The 21,331-nt window shown below is 45.0% G+C and overlaps 1 protein-coding gene across 5 annotated transcripts in view; it reads left to right on the top strand.

Annotated features, from left to right (window-relative positions):
- The window catches only part of LOC139247830 (uncharacterized), a 135,317-nt gene that overhangs the window by 21,490 nt on the left and 92,496 nt on the right, over positions 1-21,331 (top strand). For all 5 annotated transcript variants that reach the window (XR_011590970.1, XM_070871798.1, XM_070871800.1 and 2 more), the window contains exons 2-3: positions 10,463-10,529; positions 10,653-10,737. Coding sequence is in view for 4 of the 5 variants with exons in the window: in XM_070871798.1 (XP_070727899.1) it covers positions 10,463-10,529; positions 10,653-10,737 (152 nt within the window). In the remaining variant the exon portion in view is untranslated. The remainder of the gene's footprint in view (positions 1-10,462; positions 10,530-10,652; positions 10,738-21,331) is intronic.

Genomic DNA, 21,331 nt, shown 5'->3' with positions numbered 1-21,331 from the left:
AAAAACCTTGTCTACACTTTAGAAAATCAGGTGTAGGTTACAAATCAGGCGTAGGGAATGGGGGTGGGGGGGGGGTTTAAAGGGAAGTTTACAAAGATTAAACACTTCAGTTTTACAAATAAAGAGCCATTATCAATAATAAATGATAAATACATCAATAAATCAATCAAAAAAAATTAATAAGAAATATATATATATTTTTAAATCAATAAATAAAACATTTTCGACTTACCAACTGCAGTACCGGGAGCCCTCCAACAGCATGCTGGGATGACCCCCCCCCCCCCCCCCAATGTGTCTCTATCTCTCTGTCTGTCTGTCTGTGTGTGTCTCTCATTCTCTGTCTGTCAGTGTCTGTGTTTCTGACAGCGAGGGGAGGGGGGTAGAGGGAGTGAGGGGGGAGCAGAGGGAGAGAAGGGGGAGCAGAGGGAGAGAAGGGGGGTGGGGGGTTGGGAAAGGAGATGGTGGGGGGGGGGGGAAGGAGATGGTGTGGGGGGGGGGAAAGGAGATGGTGTGGGGGGGGGGAAAGGAGATGGTGTGGGGGGGGGAAAGGAGATGGTGTGTGGGGGGGGGAAAGGAGATGGTGGGTGAGGGGGGGTAAAGGAGATGGTGGGTGAGGGGGGGTAAAGGAGATGGTGGGTGAGGGGGGGTAAAGGAGATGGTGGGTGAGGGGGGGTAAAGGAGATGGTGGGTGGGTGGGGGGAAAGGAGATGGGGGAGGGAGGCTGAACAGGCCGGGCCCGAGACTTTGGGCAGGGCCCGTCCCCAGCACCAGATTTATAGGTAGGTGGCGTTGGGTCGGGTCGGGGGGAGCGCGGGTCGGTGGGGGGGGGGGGGGGGGGCTGGTGGGAGGGAGGGAGGGAGGGAGGGAGGGAGGGAGGGAGGTTCGGTTTGGGTCGGGTCGGGGGGGAGGGAGGTCAGGTCGGATCCAGTCTGGGGGTGGAAGTCGGTGTCTGGTCCGGTCCAGGGGCGGGGGGCGGGGGAAGCAGGAGTCGGGTCGGTGTCTGGTCCGGTCCGGAGGTGGGAAGCGAGAGTCGAGTCGGGTCAGGAGGAAGCAGGAGCTGGCCGTGGGAGGAGCCTTATTCACGCAGCCCCAGTGAGGCCATTCGGCCAGGGCTAGGGGCTGCATGCTTCGCCCCCTCCCACACAGTTTTGGGCGCCTGGAGCTACTGCACATGCGCGCCCACTGTAGCGCGCATGTGCAGAGTTCCCGGCACTGTTTTCAGCGCAGGGACCTAGTTCCGCCCCCTACTGCTCCTGCTGCACTGTGCCGAGCTGGAAACGACATGCAGAGAGCTGGAGAATCTGGAAGTTTTCTTTAGGCGCACTTTGTGGTGCGAAAACGGGCGTCCAATATAGGAAGTAGGATTTGTAGACCGCAAGACTTTTAATATACTCATTGATCTCCTATGGCATTGCAAACGGGATGTCAAGACCAAGTGCAGTATTTAGATCAAATGGGGTTAGAGAATAGGGAATTGATTGGACCCCGACAGAGGAGGGAGAAGGGGAAGGAGGCAAGGAGAGAGGGAGGGAGGAAGGAAGAGAGACATGGAGATGGGGAGGGGCTAAGGCAGAGGGGCAAAGGGGAGGGTGGAAAAGGACGTGGGGGGAGAATAGGATGGGGGAAAAGGGATGCAAGAAAAATGAGGATGTGGCGAGGGGAGGCGGGTGGCAGTAAAGCCAGTGAAACTCTTAGCAGGAAGGGGAATTGGAAGGGTGGTTTCAGTGTGTTCCTCTTTCCTCTTAAAAATCCTAATTTTCATTTTAGTGAAAGGGGTTTGAGGTTCCCATTTCTGTTTTGGAGGCCTTTTTATGTCAGTGGGCGTGATGAGTTACACGTTTACTTCCTTCATGCCTCGATTTCTGAGTCAATGGAGGATGGTTGCAATCACTTTCCTTTTGACAGAAACAAAACTGTGGCAGATGGAAATGTGTTGCCTTACATAACTGCAAGTGACAATCTGGGGTGACGATAAGAACTCGCTCCAGTGGCTGGAATTTGTGGGCAGCGGCGAAGCAAAGGCATTCGCCACTGGCCCTAATGAAAGCGATCCAGAGATCTCGAGATTGCAAAAAGTTTGCCTTTTTCAGCATACAAGTATAATGCAGTTTAATGGGGGAATCCTTAATGCGATCTGCTATGATGTCAACAAGCTGTCTAAGTAGCCAACATTGCAGATAGAGAAGCAGGCAATGGGAACCTGCTTTTCTCCGATTTAAAAAAAAATGTTGGAGAGTAAAACAAAGATTGGGGCTCTCACATAGGGATAAGGCAGAACCTGAAATAATCATGCTCAAACTTATAAAAAGTGTAATTTTTTTAAAGTTTCTTAAAAATTGTAATTTTTCTCATAATGGAGAAATTTGACACTCCAAGAAACTAATTTGTTTTTCAGGGCCATAACATTTGTTTAGCAGTCAATACGCTGTTAAAACCCCAGTTACACCGAATCCAACTTGAGGTAATGTGGAAAAGCCCAAGTTTTTGTCAGTTTCACTGATTTCACTGATTACACTGATTGCTAGTTATGGGGGAGGGGTACAGCGCAGCCAGAGTCGGAGCAGTGAATGACTGACCGCAACTTCAGGATTTCCACGTTTAGATTTCCATGCGCTACTTCCTGAAGCTGCGGTCTGTTTCAAAGGGGTAATAACGGCGAACGCTGTTAATTCGCCGTTATTACACACTGCAAATTCCCACCCACTGATTACAATTTTGTCTACCCGGTCGGGAGCGAGACGACCGGGGTCTGGAGCAAGGTGCCAGCCTGCTGCCGGTTCCATCCCGCTCTCTACAAGTGATTTTACCTTGATAGGGCTTGTTAAGCCCACTCGGCGAGGTTTCTGGCCAATTAAAAGGAAGCAGGTCTGATGACTTCATTTGATAATGCCTCATTAGCCGGTTTCCTTAAAGGGACCATGTCCACATTGATTTTGACAGTTGTTGTGTCAGTGTTCTACAGCATTGAGGTACTGCAAACACTGACAAACACTGCAGAGGTGCATGGCTGCACCCTGGCTCTCCCGTGGCTTCCTCCAGATGCTTATGGAGGAGGTCACAGTACACAGCACTCCAATGGGCAGTGGAGACCTCCCCAGGAGACCAACGCAGCCCAATTGCACATTTCACAGGGGGGTACCAAGCAGGGATATCGTCAGGAGGAACAGGCTGCAGTGGCTCAAACCTTTCAATGACCTCAGTAGATCACGAAACTTTACCACATTCAACCTCATTCTGCTGTGCCATTCATCATATCCCCATCACTCTGCCTTCCCTATCCTACTCCTGCACATCCTTACTCACACCAACTTACCTTGTACCTCCACCCATCCCCCTCTCTCTATCTACATTATCAATTCCCCATCTCACGAGCCACCTCTCACACTCACCCTCATCCTAGTACAATCATACCAACTAACAACACACAAGGGTAGGCACTTGGGTGTTATATCCAATGTTCGTGTAAAGTTTCTGTTAATGTGTTGTCAAACATTGAAACCTTTATTTTCAACATTTGCATTCTTGGACAGATTTGGGTACATGTTTGGAAGTGGCTTAGTGAATGGTGAGATATAACGGTTCCCTTGTAATGGTGATGAGTGTGAAAGGAGTAGCTTGGACATTGTAGGGATGCTTTATGGTGCTAGTGTGGGATGGTGCCAATCTGGCGCATCATGTGGCAGCCAGGGTGTACAGTGTCGAGTGAAGTAAATCTGGCCATGATGAGTCCATCCCGGGAGACAATATGGTTAGGTGCTGATGTCCTGTGCAGCATCAACTGATTGCGGAGAAGGTTGGTGTTGTTGGTGATGCTGGTGTTGTGGTTGATCATGGTGGCATTCTGAGGACCAAGGTGCGATTTTTTTTTTATTTTTTAAGTGCACCAATGCTGTTGGAATAGATGGGAGGTGAGACTGAGATGACAGAAGCGATCCGTGAGAGGTTGTTCCAGTGAGGTTAGAGAGTTTGCTCCAGTGAGGTTAGAGAGTTTGCTCCAAACAGTTGCTAGCTGCGTCAAGCTCAGTCTGTCTTCCATATGCACTAAGCAACAACAACTAACCTTGGAAAGTGAACACCGATGAAATGGGAGCTTTGATAGACAATTTGCAGCTGTCAAGTTAGTAAATCATCCCATGCTGACGCAACACCCGACGACCTAACCTGGCACGATCCCCGAGCAGTGGGAAAGCTGTTGGTAAGCTCTAAAAATCTAACGGTGAGCTTAAATTGGTGTTTAATTGCCTTTTACCAACCTCTTAATATTCTAAATTGCCTGCCCCACTGCTTGGTCTGTTCAGCGCTGACGGACCCGACACCTGGGAAACTATCGTGGAGGCGAGTTGACAATGGGCTCCCGTTGTCGATCATTTCAATTTTAACTGCTGACCCGCCTCCGATCCCGTCCTCTCAGCGCCGGTAAAATTCCAGACTTTGAGTCAGGTGGGATTAGAAAACAAAAAAGAAAGGAACAGGACATCGGAGAATTAGGATGACTCTTCAGTGCAGGGCAAGCATGCACTGAAAGTTCTTTCAACAGATGAGCACTTAGAAATTCAGGTACATGTGCTCGGACCTGAGAGACAGTTGGATGCTGATCTGCCCTATAGAAGCAGGAATACGCATGTGCTTTTTTAAAAAAAGCCATGCAAATTTATTTGGAAATGTCCCAAATTGGCTTCTTGTATCTGATCAAGGCCTTCAAGATCTATCTCCGATTTAGGTCATGCTTGAACTATTGGAATAATGCTGATGTGTAACCATATAGTGGCTTTGGGAATAGTAATGATAGATGAATTACTGAGGCACCATACAGCAGCCACAACAGCTCTTTTCTGAGCTAATGTTATATGGTTTTTTAAACATAACAGAGCCTTATCATCATAGGCAGTCCCTCGGAATCGAGGAACATAACATAAGAATAGGAACAGGAGTAGACCATACGGCCCCTCGAGCCTGCTCCAACATTCAGTAAGATCATGGCTGATCTGATCATGGACTCAGCTCCACTTCCCCGCCCACTCCCCATAACCTCTTATCCCCTTATCGTTTAAGAAACTGTCTATTTCTGTCTTAAATTTATTCAATGTCCCAGCTTCCACAACTCTCTAAGGCAGCAAATTCCACAGATTTACAACCCTCAGAAGAAATTTCTCCTCATCTCTGTTTTAAATGGGCGGCCCTTATTCTAAGATTATGCCCTCTAGTTCTAGTCTCCCCCATCAGTGGAAACATCCTCTCTGCATCTACTTTGTCAAGCCCCCTCATAATCTTATACGTTTCGATAAGATCACCTCTCATTCTTCTGAATTCCAATGAGTAAAGGCTCAACCTACTCAAACTTTCCTCACAACTCAAGCCCCTCATCACCAGAATCAACCTAGTGAACCTTCTCTGAACTGCCTCCAAAGCAAGTATATCCTTTTGTAAATATGGAAACCAAAACTGCACGCAGGATTCCAATGTGTGGCCTCACCAATACATTATATATCTGCAGCAAGACTTCCCTGCATTTATACTCCATCCCTTTTGCAATCAAGGCCAAGATACCATTGGCCTTCCTGATCACTTGCTGTACCTGCATACTATTCGTTTGTATTTCATGCACAAGTACCCCCAGGTTCCGCTGTTCTGCGGCACTTTGCAATCTTTCTCCATTTAAATAATAGCTTGCTCTTTGATTTTTCCTGCCAAAGTGCATGACTTCACAGTTTCCGACATCATTCGCATCTGCCAAATTTTTGCCCACTCTGTCCTTTTGCAGATTTTTTTGTGTCCTCCTCACACATTGCTTTTCCTCCCATCTTTGTATTGTCAGCAAACTTGGCTATGTTACACTCAGTCCCTTCTTCCAAGTCGTTAATATAGATCATAAATAGTTGGAGTCCCAGCATTGATCCCTGTGGCACCCAACTAGTTACTGATTGCCAACCAGAGAATGAACCATTTATCCCGACTCCCTGTTCTCTGTTAATTAGACAATCCTCTATCCATGCTAATATATTCCCTGCAACCCCGTGAACTTTTATCTTGTACAGTAACCTTTTACGTGGCACCTTGTCAAATGCCTTCAGGAAGTCCAAATACACACAGTCCAAATACACCACATTCGAGTCTGCATCACCATTCAATATGATCATGGCTGATCATGCGACTTCAGTACCCCATTCCTGCTTTCTCTCCATACCCCTTGATCCCTTTAGCCATAAGAGCCACATCTAACTCCCTCCTGAATATATCTGATGAACTGGCCTCAACAACTTTCTGTGGTGGAGAATTCCACAGGTTGACAATTCTCTGAGTGAAGAAGTTTCTCCTCATCTCAGTCCTAAATAGCTTACCCATTATCCTTAGACTGCGACCTCTGGTTCTGGACTTCCCCAACATCGGGAACATTCTTCCTGCATCTAACCTGTTCAATCCTGTCAGAATTTTATATGTTTCTATGAAATCCCCTCTCATTCTTCTAAATTCCAGTGAATATAAGCCTAGTCGATCCAGTTTTTCTTCATATGTCGGTCCTGCCATCCCGGGAATCAGTCTGGTGAACCTTCGCTGCATTTCCTCAATAGCAAGAATGTCCTTCCTCAGATTAGGAGACCAAAACTGTACACAATATTCAAGGTGTGTGACCTCACCAAAGCCCTATACAACTCCCTGCTCCTATACTCAAATCCTCTCACTATGAAGGCCAACATGCCCTTTGCCTTCTTCACCGCCTGCTGTACCTGCATGCCAACTTTCAATGACTGATGTACCATGACACCCAGGTCTCGTTACATCTCCCCTTTTCCTAATCTGTCACCATTCAGATAATATTCTGCCTTCCTGTTTTTGCCACCAAAGTGGATAACCTCACATTTATCTACATGAGACTGCATCTGCCATGCATTTGCCCACTCACCTAACCTGTCCAAGTCACCCTGCAGCCTCTTGGCATCCTCCTCACAGCTCACACTGCCACCCAGCTTAGTGTCATCTGAAAACTTGCAGATATTACATTCAATTCCTTCGTCTAAATCATTAATGTATATTGTAAATAGCTGGGATCCCAGCACTGAACCTTGCGGTACCCCACTAGTCACTGCCTGCCATTCTGAAAAGGACCCGTTTATTCCTATTCTTTGCTTCTTGTCTGCCAACCAGTTCTCTATCCACGTCAATACATTACCCCCAATACCATGTGCTTTAATTTTGCACACTAATCTCTTGTGTGGGACCTTGTCAAAAGCCTTTTGAAAGTCCAAATACACCACATCCACTGGGTCTCCCTTGTCCACTCTACTAGTTACATCCTCAAAAAATTCTAGAAGATTTGTCAAGCATGCTTTCCTTTTCATAAATCCATGCTGACTTGGACCGATCCTGTCACTCTTTCCAAATGCGCTGCTATTACATCTTTAACAATTGATTCCAACATTTTTCCCACTACCGATGTCAGGCTAACAGGTCTATAATTCCCTGTTTTTCTCTCCCTCCTTTTTTTAAAAGTGGTATTACATTAGCTACCCTCCAATCCATAGGAACTGATCCAGAGTCCATGGAATGTTGGGAAATGACCACCAATGCATCTACTATTTCTAGGGCCACTTCCTTAAGTACTCTGGGATGCAACCTATCAGGCCCTGGGGATTTATCGGCCGTCAATCCCATCAATTTCCTTAACACAATTTCCTGACATAAGGATTTCCTTCAGTTCCTCTTTCTCACTAGACCCTCGGTCCCCTAGTATTTCCGGAAGGTTATTAGTGTCTTCCTTAGTGAAGACAGAACCAAAGTATTTGTTCAATTGGTCTGCCATTTCTTTGTTTCCCCATTATAAATTCACCTCATTCTGACTGCAAGGGACCTACATTTGTCTTCACTAATCTTTTTCTCTTCACATATCTATAGAAGCTTTTGCAGTCAGTTTTTATGTTCGCTGCAAGCTTCCTCTCATACTCTATTTTACCCCTCCTAATTAAACCATTTGTCCTCCTCTGCTGAATTCTAAATTTCTCCCAGTTCTCAGGTTTGCTGCTTTTTTTGTCCAATTAATATGCCTCTTCCTTGGATTTAACACTATCCCTAATTTCCCTTGTTAGCCTCGGTTGAGCCACCTTCCCCATTTTATTTTATTTAAGACTTGCTTCCACTCTTAAAATGAGTTCTTGGGTGGCTGAACAGTCCAATACGAGAACCACAGAATCTGTCACAGGTGGGACAGATAGTCGTTGAGGGAAGGGTTGGGTGGGACTGGTTTGCCGCACGCTCTTTCCGCTGTTTGCGCTTGTTTTCTGCAAGCTCTCGGCGATGAGACTCGAGGAGCTCAATGTCCTCTCGGATGCACTTCCTCCGCTTAGGGCAGTCTTTGGCCAGGGACTCCCAGGTGTCAGTGGGGATGTTGCACTTTATCAGGGAGGCTTTGACGGTGTCCTTGTAACATTTCCTCTGCCCATCTTTGGCATGTTTGCCGTGAAGGAGTTTCGAGTCAAGCGCTTGTTTTGGGAGTCTTGTGTCAGGCATGCGAACAGTGTGGCCTGCCCAGCAGAGCTGATCAAGTATGGTCAGTGCTTCAATGCTGGGGATGTTGGCCTGGACGAGGACGCTGATAGTGCATCTGTACTCCCAGGGGATTTGTAGGATCTTGCGAAGCCATCATTGGTGGTATTTCTCCAGTGACTTGAGGTGTCTACTGTACATGGTCCATGACTCTGAGCCACACAGGAGGGCGGGTATTACTACAGCCCTGTAGACCGAGCTTGGTTACAGTTTTGAGGGCCTGGTCTTCAAGCACTCTTTTCCTCAGGCGGCCGAAGGCTGCACTGGCACACTGGAGGTGGTGTTGAATCTCGTCACTACCTGTTCTTGTTGATGAGAGGCTCCCGAGATATGGGAAATGGTCCCCGTGGTCCAGGGCCGCGCTGTGGATCTTGATGACGGGGGCAGTGCTGTGTGGCGAGGACAGGCTGGTGAAGGACCTTTGTCTTACGGATGTTTAGCGTAAGGCCCATGCTTTTGTATGCCTCAGTAAATACATCGACTATGTCCTGGAGTTCAGCGCCTCTATGTGCACAAATGCAGGCGTCGTCCGCGTACTGTAGCTCGAGGACAGAGGGTTAGGGTGGTCTTGGACTTGTCCTGGAGATGGCGAAGGTTGAACAGGTTCCCGCTGGTTTTGTAGTTTAGTTCCACTCTAGTCTTGTTGACTGTGAAGTGGAGCATGGCCGCGAAGAAGATTGAGAAGAGAGTTGGGGCGATGACACAGCTCTGTTTGACCCCAGTCCGGATGTGGATTGGGTCTGTAATGGACCCGTTGATACAGATCACGGCCTGCATGTCGTCGTGGAGCATGCGGAGGATGGTGACCAACTTTTGGGGGCATCCGAAGCGGAGGAGGACGCTTCATAGACCCTCGCGGTTGACAGTGTCAAAGGCCTTTATAAGGTCGAAGAAGGCCATGTACAAGGCCTGGCGCTGAAACCTGCATTTTTCCTGCAGCTGCCGTGCTGCAAAAATCATGTCCGTTATGGCCCGTAGGGGATGAAATCCGCAGTGCAACTCCGGGAGGAGCTCCTTGGCCACAGGGAGAAGGTGGTTGAGAAGGACTATAGCGATGACTTTCCCAGTGGCTGATAGCAGGGAGATTCCTCTGTAGTTGCCGCAGTCGGACTTGTCCCCTTTTTTAAAGATGGTCATGATCACTGCATCTCTGAGATCTCCCGGCATACTCTCCTCCCTCCAGATGAGAGAGATGAGGTCATGCATTTACGCCAGTAGTGCCTCTCTGCCATATTTCAGTGCCTCAGCAGGGATTCCAACCACTCCAGTAGCCTTGTTTTTAAGCTGTCTTATGGCTTTTTCTACCTCGTGCAGTGTTGGGGTTTTGCCAAGGTGGTGGCGGGTAGCATGCTGCGGGATGGAGTCGTGATCGCTCGGGTCCAAGGCAGAGTCTCGATTGAGGAGATCTTCGAAGTGCTCCTTCCAGAGGGCCCTGACTGCCTCGGTGTCCTTGATGAGTGTTTCCCCGTTCTTGGCCAGCAGTGGGGTGGGGCCTTGGGTGTTTGGACTATAGCTGATCTTGACTGCGATGAAGAATCCTCGCACATCATGGCTGTCGGCCAGCTGCTGTATCTCCTTTAACAAAACAGAGCCCTATCATAGCACCACCTTCAGGTGTAACTGATACTGTAGGTAAATAATATCTATACAACAGGTTTTGCCTCAGACAAACTGCCACAGAGGTTTTCAGTGTATTTTGAAATGGAATTTTGTGGCTATATAAATAGATGTATATAGCAACAGTGGGTGTGAATTGTGTACCTATACCAGATTATCCCATTTTCATAAGTGTTTTTCCAAAATTAAAGGTGCCCCCCCCCCACCCCCCCCTACAAACACTTAATTGGCACATACTGCTACTGAATTATTAGTTGATTTTCTAGTCTGTCTGAATAAAAATGAAATGTTTGTTTATTTTTAGTGCCATTTTTGTAAAGAGTTGAAGAATCCGAAGATGACTCAAACCAATTGGAAACATGCAATTCCTGGTAATTTTAGAATGAACGAAAATTTGACAAGCAATTTTTATAACCAATTTCAGTGATTAAAAAGCATTTTTGATGCAATTATTGATAATTCTGACATTTCTCTTATTTCACTCTTTGTTTAAGAGTCAACTGACACCGAGCAAGAGGTGGATAAGGACAACCATATGCCCATACAGAAATGGAGACATGGTTTTTATTGCATGAAAAAGTAAGTTTTAAATTTCAAAAGATATTCTTGAAAAAAAATTGGCCAAAGTATATGTTATAAATTTCTATTCACATGCTAAAATCAGCCATCCCACTGGAGCCATTTTATAATATTGTTGGTAACTTCAATCAACCAACAATCACTTTCAGGTAGTTCAAGTAATAATGGAGCTTCACAATGCAATCATGAATAACACCGTGAAGTATAAGTAACAGTCAAGTTGTGAAAGTAGTGTGTGGGCATCATTAAAATTATTTCCCATATTGCAGATTCTCGAAGGAATACTGTCTTGACAAATGATCATAAAATGAATATTATGGGTAATTTTCCTGTTGCTGGCAGGAGGCAGCTTTTTGTCCAAACTAGCAATATGCAAATGAGACAGAGCAAGGACTTTGATAATTCATCCTTCCAGAATCCATAATTCAAGATAAAATTAGTGAGTGCTTAGAATCGCATTGACTAATTAAGAAGTCAGCATGGATTTATTAAGTTATTCAGATTTGACAATTTTTTTAAAAGTAAAGTGGATGAAGTGTACATGGATTTCCAGAGGCTTTTAATAGCGTGTCTCACAAGAGGATTGTTAGAACAATAAAAACATTTTGCATAGAAGGAAAAGTAGTCATATGGAAAGAAAGTTAGTTGAAACAAGAAACAAAACTTTCAGGTAAATTTGTGTTCCTTGGATTAGAGCAGATTTGTAAGTGGTGTATTCCAGGGGCCAGTGCTGGATCCACTTTCGTTTTTTGTATGGATAGATGATTTCGACTTTGGCAAAGAGAGCATAATCTTGAAATTTGTTGATCTAAAAGTAAGGGGGTATGACAAATAACAAGAATTATATAGATTTCAGAAAGTCACACAGGTGACAGATGCAACTTAATGTGGTTAAGTGTGAGGTAATATCTTTTGAAAGCAAATACAGGGAATGGGAGTATATATTCTGTGGCCCAGATTTTATGGTCAGTGGTGAACAAATGACACTCGCTGTCCGTTACTCTCTCAGCTGCCCACAGACTTTTAGTGGGCTTCTGCGCGATGACTTATGGTAATTAGAGAACAATTTCAGAGGGGCGCACTCTACATGGGATCTGAAGAGGACAAGCAACAGCATGTGTCTTCAACCAGTCAGATACTTAGCCATGCAGAGTCTAAACCAGGAAGTGTAAGTTAGAATATTTAATTCAATGTCAATTCATGTACAGAAAGCAAAATTAAGACAGGGAAAGAAAGATGGGATTAAGAAAAAAGAAAGAAAAAAAAAATTGGAGTAGAAATTCAGACATCCCTGGGCCCGCATGAAGTTTCTACGGATCCGGGAAGGCATTGGAAAAGCCGGTTTTTAGCACGCAATGCGCATGCGCTGTAAACCGGCTTTTCTGATCTGTCAAGCTGGAGCGAGGACATTTGTACATGCAAGATTGCGATATTTACGCATATCTTGTCCAGCAAATGTCCTCACAAATCTTGCGCCTGAAAAAGCAGGTGCATAGCTGACATTTACTGGAGCAAGTGTTTTAAAATACACAAAAACATATTAAAATACATTCATGAAAACAGTTTTTTTTTGTTTAAAACCCTTCCCACTACGGTAAGTTTATTTTAAGGCATAATTAAAAAAACTTTTTTAAAAATTGGGAAAATATTTTTTTTATAAGACAATAATTTTAATTTAAATGAATATTAAATATGTAGTGTACATTTTCTATTTTTTATTAGTATTTTCGGGGGTTTCTCATTTATAATAATAGGAGTTGTGGAGTTGTAGACTTGCGCGCGCAGGGAGAGGAGGCCCGCGGATCGGGAACTCGAGCGGGCGCAGCAGCTTCAGGTAGGCGCGCATTTTTTCTCTCAAATCTAGTCGAATGCCCGCGGGAAGGAGAAAGCAGAATTTCTGCGCCATTAAAATTGTTTTCCAAATCTCAAATCTGATTGGCTCTCCATGATCACATGACCTGATTGTTGATTGGTCCCCTTGGAGGATAAGACACACCGAGCAGTTTCTCTGGAATGTCTAATTAGAACCACCCCACCCAAGTTCTCAGTGGCTTTGCAGCGTAATTTGAGCCATTCCGACTGTCATCTCTCGACAAGATAGAGCAGCCCAAGCTCCTGCCCCATCCCAGCCCAAGCTCCTGACCTCATCCTGCCCCCACCCTCCGCCCCATCGATGGGAATTGGGTGTGGGTTACAGATTGTTAATAGGTTGATTGGGTGTGAAGTGAATAGTGACACATGCACCGAGCTTTCTGAGAAATCGGTTGTGGCTGTAAAGGGGTGGGGTTGGAAGAACGTGATGCATCTTCCCTGAGTCCCCCGGTCTCTTGCCCTCGCCTTGGCCCCCGCACCCAGTCTCTCGCCCTCCTCTCTCCCTCCCCCCCCAGTCTCGCTCTCTTTCCCCTCTCCCTCCCCTTAGTCTCCCTCTCCCTCTCTCTCCCTCTCTCTCCCTCTCTCTCCCTCTCTCTCCCCCTCCCTCCCCCTCCCTCCCCCTCCCTCCCCCCCTCTCCCCCCCTCTCCCCCCCTCTCCCCCCCTCTCCCCCCCTCTCCCCCCCTCTCCCCCCCTCTCCCCCCCTCTCCCCCCCTCTCCCCCCCTCTCCCCCCCTCTCCCCCCCTCTCCCCCCCTCTCGCCCCCTCTCGCCCCCTCTCCCCCCCCCCTCTCCCCCCCCCCTCTCCCCCCCCCCTCTCCCCCCCCCTCCCCCCCCCCCCTCTCCCCCCCCCTCTCCCCGTCGCACCTTCTACCACAGAAGGCCGCGAAGATGTTCGTGTTGATAATTGCAGTGATGTTCTAGACAAAAGTCCTGGAGATAATCCATAGCGAGACACACGCGGCGCAGCTCCACATGGCACAGCTCCAGTATATGTGCCTGACTTCCAATGTCTGGTTCGAGGTGTCTGCACGTGCGCGGGAGGATGGGGTGGTGTCCAGTGGGCGGTGGCGCATAAGCGTCGGGAGCGGAGTCCAGGGCGCGCAGGCACAGTAGGATGCTCAAAAAAAACTAGTGCAAATAATCACTCCGATAATTAAAATCTGAAGGAATGAGTTACCACACCTATAAAAGTTCATTTTCAGTGTCAGAGAGGTTGTCTGGTCATAATCAAGACTTGCATGTCGTTAAATATTTACTAAAACTTGAATGGACTAGCCATAACTTTTCTGGCGAGTTCAGTGTGTATATATTGCTGAAGTACAGCAACTTCATGCCATTCCATGTATTTCAATGCTGAATCTCTTGGCGAGATACACCGACAGGGAAGCTTGTGGAGGAGCAGGGCAGCTCTGACAGCAACTTCCTGATTTCCGCATTTTAACTGTAGGTGCAGATGCTGGAAGTTGCTGCCCGATTTACTCCATAGTAATGCTGGCCTCTGATATAACTGATAGCCTCACTGTTATTTTTACTGAAAAATCCGAGCCAATATAGTTAGAGGACAAACCTAAGATACTTAAAACTATATCTGCTAGAGAAGAGAAAGCTAAGGAGATTTAATGAGTTTTTTAAAATTATGAGTGGATTTAAGAGAGATTTTTAAAATTATTTCTTTGGATGTGGGCATCGCTGACAAGGCCTGCAATTTTTGCCGATCCCTAACTGACCTGAGAAAGTGATGGTGGGCTGCCTTCTGGGTTGGATATAACTAAGTGGCTTGGTAGGATACTTCAAAGGCCAGTTGAGTCAAACACAATGATGTGTCCTATAAAGGCCAGACTGTATAAGACGACAGATTTCCTTCCCTGAAGGATATCAGTGAGGCAGTTGGGTTTTGCTGACAATCTGACAAATTCATGGTCACTCTTACTGATAACCGCTTTTTATTTCCAGATTTTTAAACTGACTTCAAATAGTCAAATGGCCATGCTGAGAATTAAACTTGCGGTTTATTAAATATTAGTCCAGGCCTCTGGAATATTAGTCTAGTGGCGTAACAACTACTCTACTGTAACCCAATAATTAGTGATATTGGAAAGACTTTTCTCTGATTGGTGGGTGACTGACCAGAGCTCATCAGTTTAAATTTGTCACCGAGACTGATGATAGAGGTTTGGAGAAATCTTTTCATGTGGGAAGTTGCCAGAGCATGCAACGTTTTGCCCTGGTGAATGGCAGAGACTGTTGTATCTTTTAAGTGAAAATCAGATTATAGAAATTTGAAGTAGAGGATGATGCATTGTTATAGGGGAAAGTAGGACAATGGGTTTGTGGAATTACCTAGCCAAGAACTGGCAGACATGGACCGAATGGCCTTTTGTGGTATAAACTTCTGTCGGTCTGTAGAGGCAGGTCCAGTCCCAGAGCTTGTGTGGCATTTACAAAAAATATTCAAAGGCTGTGTGTACTTTAAATCCTGAGCCAGCTTAGCCTTGAAGGGTTAAGCTTGTATAAATTTTCTATTTTAGGGCCTATGTTTCGAGGAAAAGTATGTTGCAGCTTTTATTCTTTTCTTGAGCCTGTAGGTATAGGGAAATACATATTTTCAGTGTGAAACTACATTCCGTTCACATCTCTTAGACAGATGTACCACTTGTTTTTAAACTTGTCTTTTCTTGGTATTGTTTATTCAGTCCACCTCCTGTAAAGAAACACGTATTATATTCTTGTTACCAGTGTATGGAGTAAGGGTTCCCTTTTATGATCCTGGGTCAAGCGATCATTTAGCTAGATAGTGGACAGGAAAAGGTACACTACAGGTTGTAGGGAATGTGAGGTCCATTACAGAAATGACTGCTAACACTGAGCCCATGAAAATACCTAGCATAAAAATCCAAAAACTGTGACAGTTGTGGCAGCTTTGGTTGGAAAAGCAAATAACACTCATTGGCCAAATATTGATTTAAATGCTTAAAATTTAAGGTGTATTGAACAGTGATAGTCCAAAATATAGACAAGAGGCCCGAATGATTTAGACAAGGAATTTGATCGAATACCTTCAGATACAGAAGAAAAAGCAAAAGAGCAAGATTTCATCTAAGTGTGAATATTTCAACTAAATAAGTGAGACCTTCACTTGAAGTTTCAGCTGCGTAAACAGAAAGGAGAGAGACAACTAAAATGGAAACGAAGAAGAACAATGTAAATAAACAGAATAAAAATAATGTAGACAGGAAAAATAGCAATATAAATGGGACAGAACAACACAAATTTGAGGCGAATGAGAAGGAGTCAGAATATCATCACATTCTTGAACTGGCAGAGAAATGCACATGAACAGGGGAGCTGAAATTGCCCCTTTTTTGAAAGCTCTGCTAGCACCTCTAGGGGGTGCTAATGGGGCGCAATGGCGTTTTCGCATGGAGGGGAGGCGATCGCCTCCGGGGAAATTACCTGGAGGCTTGGGGGGGCGCTGTCCCACGATTAGCAGCCTTGTCCAGCGCGCAACCGATGAGGAATTCATCAGAGTGCACGCCGACCCCTTTGTGCCCCACGGGGGAAATTGCTCCCACCGCGCCAGCTTCACGGGTCGCGAAGCTGGTGGACATCTGCCATCGGGGGGGCGACCCTTAAAGTGGAGGCCTTTGGGCACTCTGGGCTGCCATTTTTATTTGTCGGCCAACTCTTGGGTCGGGCCGACAATGGCGACCCTCACGTCTACCGGGCTGCTATCGTGCAGCCCTCACATCGACCGGGCCGCTATCGTGCAGCCTGGCACTCCATTTAGCTGCTGGCCCTGTCGATCGTGTGCCTGGTGGGCCAGTGGTGGCCAGCAGAGTGCGTAGCCCCCGCCCTCCCGCCCCCCCTTTAATTGACATGCCCCTCCAAGCAAGCAGAGCACTGAAGACAGTGATCCGCTTCCTTTGAAGAGCGCACAGCCCTGTTTCGAGTCGGGGGCAGGACTCGGAATCCGGGCTGGGTGCAGGAAGTCCCGGATTTGGAAGGTTACCGTCCCCATTCAGAACGAAGGGCAATTTCCAGCCCAGGGAGTCCAGTAGGTGACAATGCAAAACTTTGCTGATATTTTTGTTAAATCTAATTTAATTCCAAACTTTAAAGATGATGATGCTGATTCTGGTTATTAGCATACCACTATAAATGGAACAAAGATGTCTGGATAAACATTCTTGTACCATCATATAAAGAGAACTAGGTGTGATTTATAACTCTCACCACCTGGCAGAAAACAGGTGGGTTATCAGTTAAAAAAGGTAAGAGAATATGAAAAGGTAAGGAAAGAAGTCAAAAAACAATTCAGAAGGCAAAGATAAACTGTGGAATTAAATTATCAAGGAATTTAAAAAATACAGACACATAAATAAAAAATGAAAAATCAGGATAGGGATAGGGCCACTAAGGGATAATAAACTCATGAGTAATGACAGCGAAATGGCAGAAATATTAAATAATTACTTTGTCTCCGTATTTACCAAGAAGTCAAACACGGTAGACATGCCATTAGAAGAAGATATCAAAAAAGATATAAAAACATTTAGGATCGAAATTGGAGAGATAATAAACTAATCAAACTTGAGAGAGGATAAAACTGCTGGATTGCATCCACGCAAATTAAAAGAGGTTAGGGAAGAGATAGCAGAAGCAATATTACATATATTCATTAGAAAAGGGAATAATGCCAGAGAACTGGTGGACAGCTAATGTTCTATCTCCCTTTTTAAATATAGGAGTAACAAGTCCAGGGAACTATAAATCAATTAGGAAAAATAATGCAATCCTCAAAGATGTAGTAGAAAAATATCCATAAACTGAAAATATAATCGAGTACTCAGCACAGATTCCAAAAGGGAAGATAATGCTTGACCAACTGTATTGAATCCTAAGAAATAGGACAAAGAAGACTTGCATTTATATAGCGCCTTTCATAACCTCAGGAAGTCCCAAAATGCTTTGCAACCAACTTTTGAAGTGTAGTCACTGTTGTAATGTAGGAAATGCGGCAACCAATTTGCACACATAAGAACATAAGAATTAGTAACAGGAGTAGACCATCTAGCCCCTTGAGCCTGCTCCGCCATTCAAAAAGATCATGGTTGATCTGGCCGTGGACTCGGCTCCACTTACCCGCCCGCTCCCCGTAACCCTTAATTCCCTTATTGGTTAAAAATCTATCTATCTGTGATTTGAATACATTCAATGAGCTAGCCTCAGCTGCTTCCTTGGGCAGAGAATTCCACAGATTCACAACCCTCTTGGAGAAGAAATTCCTTCTCAACTCGGGTTTAAATTGTCTCCCCCGTATTTTGTGGCTGTGCCCCCTAGTTCTAGTCTCACCGACCAGTGGAAACAACCTCTCTGCCTCTATCTTGTCGATCCCTTTCATTATTTTAAATGTTTCTATAAGATCACCCCTCATCCTTCTGAACTCCAAGGAGTAAAGACCCAGTCTACTCAATCTATCATCATAAGGTAATCCCCTCATCTCTGGAATCAGCCTAGTGAATCGTCTCTGTACCCACTCCAAGGCTCGTATATTCTTCCTTAAGTAAGGTGACCAAAACTGCATGCAGTATTCCAGGTGCGGCCTCACCAATACCCTGAACAGTTGCAGCAGGACCTCCCTGCTTTTGTACTCCATCCCTCTCGCAATGAAGGCCAACATTCCATTCACCTTCCTGATTACCTGCTGCACCTGCAAACTAACTTTTTGGGATTCATGCACAAGGACCCCCAGGTCCCTCTGCACCGCAGCATGTTGTAATTTCTCCCCATTCAAATAATATTCCCTTTTACTGTTTTTTTTTTCAAGGTGGATGACCTCATATTTTCCGACATTGTATTCCATCTGCCAAACCTTAGCCCATTCGCTTAACCTATCTAAATCTCTTTGCAGCCTCTCTCTGTCCTCTACACAAACTGCTTTCCCACTAATCTTTGTGTCATCTGCAAATTTTGTTACACTACACTCTGTCCCCTCTTCCAGGTCATCTATGTATATTGTAAACAGTTGTGGTCCCAGCACCGATCCCTGTGGCACACCACTAATCACCGATTTCCAACCCGAAAAGGACCCATTTATCCCGACCCTCTGCTTTCTGTTAGCCAGCCAATTCTCGATCCATGCTAATACATTTACTCTGACTCCGCGTACCTTTATCTTCTGCAGTAACCTTTTGTGTGGCACCTTATCGAATGCCTTTTGGAAATCTAAATACACCACATCCATCGGTACACCTCTATCCACCATGCTCGTAATATACTCAAAGAATTCCAGTAAATTAGTTAAACATGATTTCCCCTTCATGAATCCATGTTGCGTCTGCTTGGTTGCACTATTCCTATCTAGATGTCCCGCTATTTCTTCCTTAATAATAGCTTCAAGCATTTTCCCCACTACAGATGTTAAACGAACTGGCCTATAGTTACCTGCCTTTTGTCTGCTCCCTTTTCTAAACAGAGGCGTTACATTAGCTGCTTTCCAATCCGCTGGTACCTCTCCAGAGTCCAGAGTCCAGAGTCCAGAGAATTTTGGTAGATTATAACAAATGCATCTGCTATAACCTCTGCCATCTCTTTTAATACCCTGGGATGCATTTCATCAGGACCAGGGGACTTGTCTACCTTGAATCCCATTAGCCTGTCCAGCGCTACCTCCCTAGTGATAATGATTGTCTCAAGGTTCTCCCTTCCCACATTCCCGTGACCAGCAATTTTTGGCATGGTTTTTGTATCTTCCACTGTGAAGACTGAAGCAAAATAATTGTTTAAGGTCTCAGCCATTTCCACATTTGCCATTATTAAATCCCCCTTCTCATCTTCTAAGGGAGCAACATTTACTTTAGTCACTCTCTTCCGTTTTATATATCGGTAAAAGCTTTTATTATCTGTTTTTATGTTTTGCGCAAGTTTACTTTCGTAATCTATCTTTCCTTTCTTTATTGCTTTCTTAGTCATTCTTTGCTGTCATTTAAAATTTTCCCAATCTTCTAGTTTCCCCACTAACCTTGGCCACCTAAAATGCATTGGTTTTTAATTTGATACTCTCCTTTATTTCCTTGGTTATCCACGGCTGGTTATCCCTTCTCTTACCGCCCTTCTTTTTCACTGGAATATATTTTTGTTGAGCACTATGAAAGAGCTCCTTAAAAGTCCTCCACTGTTCCTCAATTGTGCCACCGTTTCATCTGTGTTCCCAGCCTACATTAGCTAATTCTGCCCTCATCCCACTGTCGTCCCCTTTCTTTAAGCATAGTACGCTCGTTTAAGACACTACTTCCTCACCCTCAATCTGTATTACAAATTTAACCATACTGTGATCACTCATTCCGAGAGGATCTTTTACTAGGAGATCGTTTATTATTCCTGTCTCATTACAGAGGACCAGATCTAAGATAGCTTGCCAATATCATCTCTCACAACTGCCCTGATATCACTGCAAGCTCCCACAAACAGCAATGTGATTATGGTTTTTTAAATGTTTTTTTTTTGATGTTGATTGAGGGATAAGGTAGATAAGGCGAATGCAGTAGATGGGATATATTTGGATTTCCAACAGGCCTTCAATAAGGTATTACATAATAGATTCATGACTAAAGTTGGAGCATGTGGAGTCAGGGAACAAGTAGTAGAATGGAGAGCAAGCTGGCTACAAAATAGAAAACCGAGTAGGGGTTAAAGGTAGTTACTCAGATTGGTAATAGGTGGTAAGTGGTGTTCTACAATGAGGTGCTGGTACCACTGTTCACCATTTATGTAAACGATTTGGACTTGGGAATTAGAAATATAATTTCAAAATTTGCAGACACCAAATTGGGGGGTATAGTTAATACAGAGGAGGACTTCAACAAAATACAGGGAGACAATAATAAATTTGCAGAATGGGCATGTAATTGGCAAATTAATTTCAATATAAACAAGTGTGTGATGGTACATTTTAGTAGGAAGAATAAGGAGATCATATAGTCCTTGGAAAACATGTATCTAAATGGGGTAGAGAAGCAGAGGGATCTGGGCATACAGTTACACAAATCACTAAGTAACAACGGAGGTTAATAAGGCTATTAAAATAAAGCACTGGGGTTCAATTCTAGAGGGATAGAGTTGAAAAGCAGAGAAATCATGTTAAACTTGTATAGAACCTTGGTTTGATCAGACTCTGAGTACTGTACACAATTCTGGTCTCCATATTATAAAAAGGATATAGAGGGACTGGCGAAGGTGCAAAAAAGATTCACAAGAATGGTATCAGAACTGAGAGGTTATACCTATCGGGGGAGGGTGGGGGCGGGGGTGGGAAATGAACAGACTGTGGTTCTTTTCTTTAAGAATATGAAAAAGTTTGATTGGGTAGAAATAGTGAAGATGTTTCCACTTGTGGGCGAAACCAAGACGAGAGCCAACAACACAACAAAGAGTGCTGAGAAATAGTTGCTTTTTCTGGGCCTAAGAGAAGGAAATGGGCACTACGGACGCCATTTTGAGCTTCGGAGGAAGGGTGGAGAATTAGTTGAGAGTTATTTAGGGCCCAAGTTTCGGCCTGAGTTGCTCCTGTTTTTTTTGGAGAAACTGGTTTGGAATGGAGTATCTTAGAAATTGCAATTCTCGGCATTTAGTTTGCTCCAGTTCTCGTCAGTTGGAACAGTTTCACTTTGCAACAGAATTTTTTTTTCAAAAGGGGTTGTGTCCGGCCACTTGCGCCTGTTTTG

Source organism: Pristiophorus japonicus, unplaced genomic scaffold (assembly GCF_044704955.1).
Source record: "Pristiophorus japonicus isolate sPriJap1 unplaced genomic scaffold, sPriJap1.hap1 HAP1_SCAFFOLD_283, whole genome shotgun sequence".
In the NCBI taxonomy this organism is placed as follows: Eukaryota; Metazoa; Chordata; class Chondrichthyes; family Pristiophoridae; genus Pristiophorus; species Pristiophorus japonicus.
This window is presented reverse-complemented; position numbering and strand designations above follow the sequence as displayed.